General features: G+C 42.5%; 1 protein-coding gene across 1 annotated transcript in view; it reads right to left on the minus strand.

Moving 5' to 3' along the window:
- GAP43 (growth associated protein 43) overlaps positions 1–6,276 on the minus strand; it is a 123,883-nt gene extending 117,607 nt beyond the window's left edge. Inside the window, exon 1 of the mRNA XM_073617398.1 lies at positions 5,936–6,276. Within this exon, the coding sequence (XP_073473499.1) occupies positions 5,936–5,965 (30 nt within the window). The 5' untranslated portion in view covers positions 5,966–6,276. The remainder of the gene's footprint in view (positions 1–5,935) is intronic.
- Between the last annotated feature and the right edge of the window lie 6,670 nt (positions 6,277–12,946).

Genomic DNA, 12,946 nt, shown 5'->3' on the forward strand with positions numbered 1-12,946 from the left:
AAAGTGGTCTACTGTATATTTGCGCCGCTGATGAAGCTGGAGTTCGGAGATGGTAATGAAGTCTTGTTGGAATCCCAAACGAGCCAAGATGTTCCACACTCTAAAGTCATTCATGTTCATCTATCTCCCTTCTTATCTTGCCAGGAATATATATTTCTTGATCCCTATGGAACTTCTCGTCACCAGCCATGGCCCAATAAGAACTCCACTTACTGTAGACCGTCAGACGTGCAAATCCACTTGTCTTACATTCTCCGTCCAGAACACGTTTCGCTCCCCGGCACCTCATTATTCAATTATTATCACATATTTTTTCACGTTTGGTTCAACTTAATCCCAAAAAAATCCTGCTATGTTTTCTTGCAATCCTTTCTTGAAGCTTCTCCACTTATCCAGTGTGTGACATATCCATTTATTTTCTTCAAAATTGGCCCCGAGTTCACATGCATGTCCCTTATTTGTGCAACTAATCAAAAACGACTTGCTGCTCTGTCTCGGCCTGAGCATTCGAGAAGGGGTAGCAGAGATCATTCGTGTATAGTGATAGGCTTTATGTTGCAATAGACTAGCTGGCACGAAGCAGATGGACCAATGAGGTGTCATCCTCGGTCTGCTTCTCACATAAAGTGCCGCACAGGCTTAAAACCTCATTGTGGCTGTATAAAAAAAAAAAAAGGTGTGGCATCTTGTTCATTCATTAACTAAATGGCATGAAATCGCAGCCAGAGAAGCCAGCAAATCACGTATCCAAATGGAACAGAATTAGGACACAACAGACGCAAGAGGAAATATTGTGTGAATAACATTTTTTTTTTTTTTTTTGCAAAAATGAACAGTTTAATGGGCCAACAGTTTTCCTCTAGATCACAGAGATGACTAATCAAGATGCAGGAAACATGAATAGGCAATTTTGCCAATCAACTTTTATCAGCATAGAAAAGTCAGAAATTATGAACAATGTTTTTTGATTAGTTACAGTTGTAAGTTGTAAGCACTCCATGCGTTGCTCTTTCCCCTCATTGAGCAAACCGTTTTATGTCTAGACAGTTCAGCTAATGCTGCATAGTACTAAAAGAACATTGGTTCCCCCCCCTTTTTTTTTTCGCTAAAAGAAAAGGTTTTAGATTAAGATAGGGTTTCAGGTGCATAGGACCATGCCATGAAGACCCTTATAGAATGGGCTGGGGGCATGTGAACCATAAGGTGGAAGACAATGAGATTTAATGATCATCGATGTTCATTTAAAGGTGTAAGGCAGGATGGCAGGTGCCATGCCATGAAGACCCTTGTAGAATGGGCTGGGGGCATGTGAACCATAAGGTGGAAGACAATGACGTTTAGTGATCATCAATGTTCAATTAAAGGTGTAAGGTATGATTACAAGTGCCATGCTATGAAGACCCTTATAGAACGGGCTGAGGGTATGTGAACCATAAGGTGGAAGACAATGAAGTTTAATGATCATCAATGTTCAATTAAAGGTGTAAGGCATGATGGCAGGCGCCATGCCATGAAGACCCTTAAAGAATACCCTTATAGGGCTGGGGGCACATGTGAACCATAAGGTGGAATATAGTGACATTTATTGATCATTAATGTTCAACTACAGGTGTAAGGCAACTTATAAATCAGTGATTTGGTTGATTTACTTATGTCCCTAGCCCGTTCTATCAGGGTCTTCATGATGGCAGGTACCATGCCTTGAAGACCCTTATAGAATGGGCTGGGAACATGTGAACCATAAGGTGGAAGATAATGAAATGTAATGATTATCCATGTTCAATCAGAGGTGTAAGGCATGATGGCAGGTACCATGCCTTGAAGACCCTTATAGAATGGGCTGGGAACATGTGAACTATAAGGTGGAAGATAATGAGATGTAATGATTATCCATGTTCAATCAGAGGTGTAAGGCATGATGGCAGGTACCATGCCATGAAGACCCTTATAGAATGGGCTGGGGACATGTGAACCATAAGCTAGAGGACAATGAGAGTTAATGATCATTAATGTTCAACCACAGTTATAAGGCTACTTATAAATCGGTGATTTGGTTGATTTACGTATGACCCCAGCCCGTTCTTTAAGGGTCTTCATGATGGCAGGTGCCATGCCATGAAGACCCTTATAGAATGGGCTGGGGACATGTGAACCACAAGGTGGAAGATGATGAAATTTAATGATCATCAGCATTCAATCAAGGCTACTTCTAAATTGGTGATTTGGTTGACTCACTTAGCCGTCCGGTGAGGCTATCAAGGCTAATCAAAGGCCTTATTTCATATCAATGAACAGTTTGGTAAGGAAATGCCTACTGATAGATACTGCTGATCACGTAAGTGCATGCAGCGTCATGTATAATGATATAGGTAAAAACTCTTCGAGAGGATGGAAAGAGGGGAGGGAAGATGGAGGGCAATGGAAGGCTTAGAGAGTGAGAACGGGCAAAGGAGTGTGATAGGAAGAGAAGGATAGAGAAAGAGAGAGAAGGAGAGATAGACAGGGAGAAGAATAGGTAGAAAAAGAGAGGGATGGAGGAAGAGAGAAAGGAAGATAGAGATGGATGGGGAGAGAGAAGGGTGGATGGAGAGACGGAGACATGGATAGGAAGAGAGGGGGAGATATGAGAGAGGCAAATGAAAAGAGAAGGATGGATCGATAGAGAGAAAAGATAGAGAAAAGACTGAAAGACAGAGATCAAAAGATAGGAAGATAGACAGATGAATGTATATTAAATAAATATATAATACATTTAAGTAGAGAGAGTGAGAAGGAGCTGTAGCACGAGATAGATAGATAGATAGAGGATGGATACTAAATTACTAGAAATTAACTTATTTGACCGAACCTAAACAATCAATCAATGCCACCGACATAACGAGCACATGCATTGTCTGAGCTATCTCTAATTACAGTCTTCAGCTGAACGATGATGTCCTCAACTCAACCAATTTTACAAAACCCATAGAACCCAACACGCCCAGCTCCATATTAACCAGCCAGATCTTTTTTTTCCCCAGCACCTCCATCATTCTCTGCTCCCAGCAAACCCCACCCTGCCGGGGCTCCTTTCACCATTCCACAAGTGATGCACGGTCTTCCAGCCACACCTTTAACCCCCTCATCACCAGCAGGGACCACAGCCATGGAGAACGACACCAGAGCCAAATCCCAAAGGGGGTTGGGCATGATGATTTAATCCAGCAGTGCAATCACTGAGTACACAGGTGCAATCAACCACATTGTCCACTTCCAAATCTGGCAAGGGCCAAACCTGTCAATCAATCAATGTCACTCTGATCATCGCCTATATTCCTTAAGGGGGGGGGGGGGGGGGCGTTAGGGTAGCGTCATCTTACTAAGCAGCGATATTCCCTTATATATTCTGTTTAATATTCTCCAGCTGTAAACCATGCAGATCTCGGCCACGCCACGTCAGAATTTTTGAAAAGCCCATTTTTGCCCATGAAAATTCTCGTACTCTACAGAGAAGCCAAATCACTGAATTGCAATCAAGTGCCGGGGAAATGCAAATTACACATTGATCAGCCACTTGTTACACAAACCTATTGCCATTCATCCATGGATGACAAAAAAAAAAACGGGGGGTGGGGGGGGGGGGGGGGTTGCAATCAAATGCAGACCTAGATATGTTATTTAGCTGTAGTTTTTTCTATTACTTTATCTTTAATTTTTGCATTTTTTTTTTTTTGCAATGTGCAAAGTGATCATATTCAATTTTTCTATTATTTTATTTTAAATTTTTGCCATGTGCAGCTTGCAAAGTGCAATTCCCCATTTACAGGTTTTTTTTGCCACAATCATCATCACATTTGCAATAGAACATATTCAATTTTTCTATTAATCTTACATTTTTGCATTTTTTTTTTTTGCAATTGCAGTTTTTTGATACAATCAGCATCAAATTTGCAATAGAGCATATATTCAATTTTTCTATTTTATTTTTAATTTTTGCATTTTTTTTTTTGCAATTGCATTTCTCCATTTACAGTTTTTTTTAATACAATCAGCATAAAATTTGCAATAGAGCATATTCAATTTTTCTATCCTTTCATTTCATTTTTTTTTTTTTTTTTTGCAATTGCATTTCCCCATTTTCAGTGTTTTTTATACAATCAGCATCACATTTGCAATAAATCATATTGAACCTATGCCATTTATGTTTTCATATGTCACCCTAGTTGTCACCTGCATCCCTTGGATGCTAACAGGTTCCCCCCCCCCCTTCAGCATGGACCAGGGGCGGGGTCCAATGCTGCACGCTTGTCTCCCAGCTGTTTCAGCATCAGGACCGCGGTATTGCATGCAAACGCTTAGAGAAAACCCCTTTTTTTTTTACCCCCCCATTATAATTCTCCACACTTAATTGCTTTAGCATCCAGCTCATTGTTCCCCTTAATAAAACAACAGGTCTAATCCTACTCTCTGCTCATCATCCAGACGTGCCTGTAATCCTCCTACACGGGGGCTCGTTACATTGTAACATCTCCAGAAAAAAAAAAAGATGGACACCCACCTAGTCGAAACTTACTACCAGTCTGGTAGCCAGTTCTGGATTGGAAAAAGAAATTTACAAAACGATAACGGAACAAGACGAGCACCGGTTCGGGCGCCGCCATCCCGATGGTAGCCAGAGCCAAATTGGAAAAAAGAAATTCAAAAATAACGCCAGCGCCGGTAGGGCGTTTTGGGCGCCGCCATCTCAATGGTCGCCAGATCCAGATTAGAAAAAGAAGTTAAACAACGGTAATGCGAGCGCCCGGCGGGGCGTTATGGGCGCCGCCATCCTAATGGTAGCCAGATCCGGATTGGAAAAAGAAATGGAAAAATATCGCGAGCGTCGGTAGGGTGTTTTGGGCGCCGCCATCTCAATGGTCGCCAGAGCCAGATTGGAAAAAGAAGTTAAACAATGGTAATGCGAGCGCCCGGTAGGTGCGTTCGGGCGCCGCCATCCCAATGGTCGCCAGAGCTAGATTGGAAAAAGGAAATGTAAAAAATGATACTGGAACAAGACGAGCGCTGGTAGGGCGTTCGGGGGGGGGGGGGGGGGTGGGGGAGGGCGCCGCTGCCATCCCAATGTTTGCCAGGTCCAGATTGGAAAAAGAAGTTAAACAATGGTAATGCGAGCGCCCGGTAGGGCGTTCGGGCGCCGCCATCCCATTGGTCACCAGAGCCAGATTGGAAAAAGGAAATGTAAGAAATGATACTGGAACAAGGCGAGCGCCGGTAGGGCGTTCGGGAGCGCCGCCGCCATCCCAATGGTAGCCAGATCCATAACGTGACCGCCACCAACAGTAGCCAGATCCGGACTAGAAAAAAAAAAAAGAAATGTAAAAAAATGATAACGGAACAAAAAACGAGCGCCGGTAGGGCGTTTTTGGGTGCCGCCGCCGCCGCCGCCATCCCAAACGGTAGCCAGATCCGGATCGGAAAAAAGAAATTAAACGATGACAACGCGAGCGCCGGTGGGGCGTTCAGGCGCCCGCCAACAGGTAGCACAGATCCGGACTGGGAAACAAAAAAAAAAAAAAGAAATTTTAAAAAATGATAACGGAACAAGACGAGCGCCGGTAGGGCGTTTTTGGGCGCCGCCGCCACACCTGCCGCCATCCCAAACGGTAGCCAGATCCGTATTGGGAAAAAAAAAAAAAAGAAATGTAAAAAAATGATAACGGAAGGAGACGAGCGCCGGTAGGGCGTTCGGGGGGGCGCCGCCATCCCCAATGGAAAATGTTTTTTTTTTTTTGAAAGTTTAAAGAAATCGAAATTTCCCTAGAGTTGGGTGATATGGGTGGAGGTCGGTGTTGGAAGAAAGGGAAGCCCCCCCACCCCCTCCTCCTCCTCCTCGCTCGCTCACTCGCTCACCATGGTATAAGGCTTCGATATGGGGATGTATGGGGGGGGGGTGGTTTACCTGCTTAGTCCTTCTCATACAGCACAGCATGGTTGAATTGGTTGGTCTACTCTCCTCCTTCCGTCCTTTCTCCTTCTTCTCTTCCTTTCTGTGCGCCTTCTGTCGCCCCCTCTCTCGCTCACACACGCAGGCACGCTCTCTCACACATACAGCGGGGGGCTAGCTGGAACTGAAGAAATGCTTCCTTCTGCACATCACACACATGCACGCCCTGTCTCTCTCTCTCTCTCGCTCTCTCTCGCTCTCTCGCTCCCTGGATCTTCCACTGTAGACTTCTTCGTTGGCTCGCTGACTGCTCGCCTCTCCTCATCCCGAGCCCTCCCCATCCTCGTCAGCCCCCCCCCTCCTCCTCTCTTTCTCTTCTTCCTCCTCCCAGTCCCCCGTCATGAATATTTAAACGGCGACAATCTGTACCCAATTACCGCGACTTTCCCCTCTACAGAAAAAAAGGGGCTTTTTTTTTTTTTTCCTCTACCTCCACGCCTTGGTGTCTTTTACGTACTTATGTCATTTGGACCCCCCGGACCCCCCCCCCCCACCACCATCTCCTTTATTCTATCCCTCTCCCTCCAGTCTTGTCGTGTTCACATAACGTGTCTCCAGACAGCGGGGAGCGGAGAGCAGGGTGTGGACCTCCCAGGACCGCTCAATGCTGCCTGAGGATCCCATTGTTCAGGTGATGGAGGGGAGACTGAGGGGGTGAGGTCATCGGCTATGACATCATAGGAGAGGGGAGAATGTCACCCCCCCCCCCCCATCACCACTTTATATGTGTGTTACTGGATCAACACAATCAACTGGTGAATGGAGAGAGATAGATAGATAGATAGATAGATAGATAGATAGATAGATAGATAGATAGATAGATAGATAGATAGATAGATAATGGATGGATGGACAGATTGAAGGAATTATTGGGGAATAGATGGATGGATGGAAGGGATAGATAATAAGTACATTAATAGATAGATGGATAATGGATGGAAGGAATGGAGGATATAGATAGATAGATAGATAGATAGATAGATAGATAGATAGATAGATAGATAGATAGATAGATAGATAGATAGATAGATAGATAGATAGATAAATAGATAGATAGATAGATAGATAGATAGATAGATAGATAGATAGATAGATAGATAGATAGATAGATAGATAGATAGATAGATAGATAGATAGATAGATAGATAGATAGATAGATAGATAGATAGATAGATATAGATAGATAGATAGATAGATAGATAGTGTGTGGATGGACAGATGGAAGGAATTGATGGATAGATGGATGGAAGGGATGGGAAATAGATGCATGGATGAATGGATGGAAGGAATAGATAATAAGTAGAATAATAGATAGATAATGGATGGATAGATAGATAGATAGATAGATAGATAGATAGATAGATAGATAGATAGATAATGGAAGGAATGGAGGAGAAATAGATAGATAGATAGATAGATAGATAGATAGATAGATAGATAGATAGATAGATAGATAGATAGATAGATGGAATGGATAATAGATAGTTTAATAGATGGATAGATAGATAAATAATGGGTGGATGGACAGACAGATGGATGAAATGGATGGATAGATGGAAGGAATGAAGGATAGATAGATAGATAGATAGATAGATAGATAGATAGATAGATAGATAGATAGATAGATAGATAGATAGATAGATAGATAGATAGATAGATAGATAATGGATGGATGGACAGACAGATGGATGAAATGGATGGATAGATGGAAGGAATGGAGGATAGATAGATAGATAGATAGATAGATAGATAGATAGATAGATAGATAGATAGATAGATAGATAGATAGATAGATAGATAGATAAATAGATAATGGAAGGAATGGAGGAGAAATAGATAGATAGATAGATAGATAGATAGATAGATAGATAGATAGATAGATAGATAGATAGATAGATAGATAGATAGATGGAAGGAATGGATAATAGATAGTTTAATAGATGGATAGATAGATAGATAATGGGTGGATGGACAGACAGATGGATGAAATGGATGGATAGATGGAAGGAATGAAGGATAGATAGATAGATAGATAGATAGATAGATAGATAGATAGATAGATAGATAGATAGATAGATAGATAGATAGATAGATAATGGATGGATGGACAGACAGATGGATGAAATGGATGGATAGATGGAAGGAATGGAGGATAGATAGATAGATAGATAGATAGATAGATAGATAGATAGATAGATAGATAGATAGATAGATAGATAGATAGATAGATAGATAGATAGATAGATAGATAGATAGTGTGTGGATGGACAGATGGAAGGAATTGATGGATAGATGGATGGAAGGGATGGGAAATAGATGGATGGATGAATGGATGGAAGGAATAGATAATAAGTAGAATAATAGATAGATAATGGATGGATAGATAGATAGATAGATAGATAGATAGATAGATAGATAGATAGATAGATAGATAGATAATGGGTGGATGGACAGACAGATAGATGAAATGGATGGATAGATGGATAGACGGAAGGAATGGAGAATAGATAAATAGATAGATAGATAGATAGATAGATAGATAGATAGATAGATAGATAGATAGATAGATAGATAGATAGATAGATAGATAAATAGATAAATAGATAATGGAAGGAATGGAGGAGAAATAGATAGATAGATAGATAGATAGATAGATAGATAGATAGATAGATAGATAGATAGATAGATAGATAGAAGGAATGGATAATAGATAGATTAATAGATGGATAGATAATGGATGGATGGACAGACAGATGGATGAAATGGATGGATAGATGGAAGGAATTGAGGATAGATAGATAGATAGATAGATAGATAGATAGATAGATAGATAGATAGATAGATAGATAGATAGATAGATAGATAGATAGATAGATAGATAGATAGATGGACAGACTGATGGAAGAAATAAATGGATGGAAAGATGGAAGGAATGGATGATAAATAGATAACGGATGTATGGGATGGGGGATGGAAGGAATGGATGGATAGAAAGATAGATAGATCTGATCACAGCTCAGCCTCCATGTCAGAATTTACACCGCAAAGTGCTATAGTTTTCTGATCACCAATTACCACTTATGATGGAGGAGCAGCTGAAAATTTCCGACATTTAATAAAAATCTGAGATCTTTTCTGAAAACACATTCAGCTCCAGTTTTTTGGGCCTCTTTGATGTCTTCCTAATTTATGGTACAAAAGTGAAAGAGATGAAGTTGAGGTCCCAGAGAAAAGCTCCCCTCGTCTCCAAACGCCCGCCGCTGATTGGTTCGCTGGCAGCCATGTTGTCTCCCATGAGCTCCATTATTGAATCATTTAAGAACTAAATTTTGGAGAGGAAACCAAACAATTCCAGAGAGAGCAACAAAAACCTTCCGCACACTCTACAATGTTACCTAACGCAATGTATTGCACAGAGCCTTATTCATGATGACATCATATGCACTACTGTGATGTCATATCTATACTTCTAGACCACTCCCCCCCCCCTCAAATTCTGTTGTGAGAATTACCATTCCCAAGAATACAGTATAGTTAAAGGAGATGAAGTAATTATGAAAAAAGGTAAAAAAGGAGGAGACATTGAGATGGTTTGGATGGACGAGCACTTTAAAGTAGAACTTAAAGTAGAACTTTAAAAAATTTATATTAACAACCCGGCTACAATCAAATCAAGTATTAACAACCCAGGAAATCCAAGCATAGAAATGCAACTTCTGCTGCAATACGCTCATTCAATCTGGAGTTGCAGTACTTATTTTTTTACCACTAGATGTCAGCCTTCCAGGTTAACCAATAGCTAACATCATTCAACTCAACCCCCTCTGAGCCTGGGTTGTCACAGCCCCGCCCCCTGAGGGGTGGCACCATAAAGGCAGCCTAGGCTCACTGTACTGTTGCAGTAACTGACGCCCCTACATCATTACTCTACTGCCCCCGCTGGAGGAAAAGAGGAAGGACACCAGGGGAGAAGGTGATCGGTTCATGACATCCTTACTCTGTACAATAGCAGGATCCTGGACTGCTCTCCTTCCTCTTCATGGATAAGTGGCAAAGGTCCCTTGAGCACCAGGAGCTTCTAGTCCTCTTTAGAAAAATAGCACAACCTGTAGCAAACTGCATGCAAGAGTATCTCCAGCTCCCCTGTCTGCAGGCACTACCAGCCCACGTGGCTGCTCTGAAGATCTACCAGGGCAAGGGCTAGGAAGAGTTACACACAGCGCTGTCCTCCTGAAAGCTTGCTACATGTGGCGGTCTCTCCCCTTGTGAGGGGCCACTTTATTAGGTACACCTTGCTAGTACCGGGTTGGACCCCCTTTTGCCTTCATTCTTGGTGGCATAGATATACCAAGGTGTTGGAAACGTTCCTCAGAGATTTTGGTCCATAGTGACATGATAGCATCACACAGTTGCTGCAGATTTGTTGGCTGCACATCCATGATGCCAATCTCCCGTTCCACAACATCCCAAAGGTTCTCTATTGGATGGAGATGTGGTGAGTGTGGAGGCCATTGGAGTACAGGGACCTCATTGTCCAGTGGTGAGATGATTGGAGCTTTGTGACATGGTGTATTATCCTGCTGGAAGGAGCCATCAGAAGATGGGGACACTGTAGTCATAAAGGGATGGACATGGTCAGCAACAATACTCAGGTAGGCCGTGGGGTTTAAACGATGCCCAATTGGTACTAAGGGGCCAAAAGTGTGCCAAGAAAATATCCCCCACATCATTACACCCCAACCACCAGCCTGAACCGGTGATACAAGGCAGGATGGATCCATGATTTCATGTTGTTTACACCAAATTCTGACCCCACCATCTGAATGTCACAGCTGAAATCGAGACTCATCAGACCAGGCAACGTTTTTTCAATCTTCTATTGTCCAATTTTGGTGATCCTGTGCCAATTGTAGCCTCAGTTTCCTGTTCTTAGCTGACAGGAGTGGCACCCGGTGTGGTCTTCTGCTGCTGTAGCCCATCTGCTTCAAGGTTCAATGTGTTGTGCGTTCAGAGATGGTATTCTGCATACCTTGGATGTAACGAGTGGTTATTTGAGTTACTGATGCCTTTCTATCATCTCGAACCAGTCTGCCCATTCTCCTCTGACCTCTGACATCAACAAGGCATTTTCCTCCACACAACTGCCGCTCACTGGATATTTTCTCTTTTTCCCACCATTCTCTGTAAACCTGAGAGATGGTGGTGTGTGAAAATCCCAGTAGATCAGCAGTTGTTGAAATACTCAGACCAGCCCGTCTGGCAAAAACCACCATCCCACGTTCAAAGTCACTTAAGTCCCCTTTCTTCCCCATTCTGATGCTCGGCTTGAACTTCAGCAAGTTGTCTTCACCATGTCTAGATGCCTAAATGCATTTGGGTTGCTGCCATGTGATTGGCTGTTTAGCAATTTGTATAACCAAGCAATTGAACAGGTGTACCTAATAAAGTGGCCGGTGAGTGTATTTTTGTTTGTCATATTAAATATTATTATTATTAATCATATATATATATACATACACACACACAGTATCTCACAAAAGTGAGTACACCCCTCACATTTTTTGTAAATATTTTCTTCTATCTTCTCATGTGACAACACTGAAGAAATGACACTTTGCTACAATGTAAAGTAGTGAGTGTACAGCTTGTATAACAGTGTAAATTTGCTGTCCCCTCAAAATAACTCAACACACAGCCATTAATGTCTAAACCGCTGGCAACAAAAGTCAGTACACCCCTTAGTGAAAATGTCCAAATTGGGCCCAAAGTGTCAATATTTTGTGTGGCCACCATTATTTTCCAGCACTGCTTTAACCCTCTTGGGCATGGAGTTCACCAGAGCTTCACAGGTTGTCACTGGAGTCCTCTAACACTTCTCCATGATGACATCACAGAGCTGGTGGATGTTAGAGACCTTGTGCTCCTCCACCTTCCATTTGAGGATGTCCCACAGATGCTCAATAGGGTTTAGGTCTGGAGACATGCTTGGTCAGTCCATCACCTTTACCCTCAGCTTCTTTAGCAAGGCAGTGGTCGTCTTGGAGGTATGTTTGGGGTCGTTATCATGTTGGAATACTGCCCTGCGGCCCAGTCTCTGAAGAGAGGGGGTCATGCTCTGCTTCAGTATGTCACAGTACATGGTTACATAGTCAGGTTGAAAAAAGACACAAGTCCATCCAGTTCAACCATAAAAAATACATTAAAAAATAAAATGAAAAATATCATACAATCCCATATACCCACAGTTGATCCAGAGGAAGGCGAAAAAATAACCAGAAAAGCATGATCCAATTTATTACAGCAGGGGAAAAAATTCCTTCCTGATCCCAGAGAGGCAATCAGTTATTTCCTGGACCAACTTTACCTATAAATGTCAGTACCCAGTTATATTATGTATATTTAGGAAAGTATCCAGGCCTTTCTTAAAGTAATCTACTGAGCTGGTCAGAACCACTTCTGGAGGGAGTCTATTCCACATTTTCACAGCTTTTACTGTGAAGAAACCTTTCTGTATTTGGAGATGAAATCTCTTTTCCTCTAGACGTAAAGAGGGCCCCCTTGTCCTCTGTGATGACCGTTAAGAGAATAACTCAACACCAAGTTCACTATATGGACCCCTTATATACCGTATTTATCGGCGTATAACACGGATTTTTTCCCCTTAAAATCAGGGGAAAGTCGCAGGTGCATGTTATACGCCGATCCCCTGCGATCCTGTGGTGTCAAAACTTCAAAATCGCCGACCGCGATTTGAAAATGGCGCCGCCGGCGCCGAAATACACAGAGCCGGTCCTCGGCTCTTTCCGGCGGCTCTCGTTCATTTTCGGCTCCACTCGTAGTCCCGAGCGGAGCTATCCGAACCTAGGTATTTCGGCGCCGGCGGCGCCATTTTCAAATCGCGGTCGGCGATTTTGAAGCCCAATATGGCAGGGACAGGGGATCGACGGCTGCAATGGGGCAAGGCTG

The sequence above is a fragment of the Aquarana catesbeiana genome, linkage group LG02, assembly GCF_042186555.1.
Source record: "Aquarana catesbeiana isolate 2022-GZ linkage group LG02, ASM4218655v1, whole genome shotgun sequence".
NCBI lineage: Eukaryota > Metazoa > Chordata > Amphibia > Anura > Ranidae > Aquarana > Aquarana catesbeiana.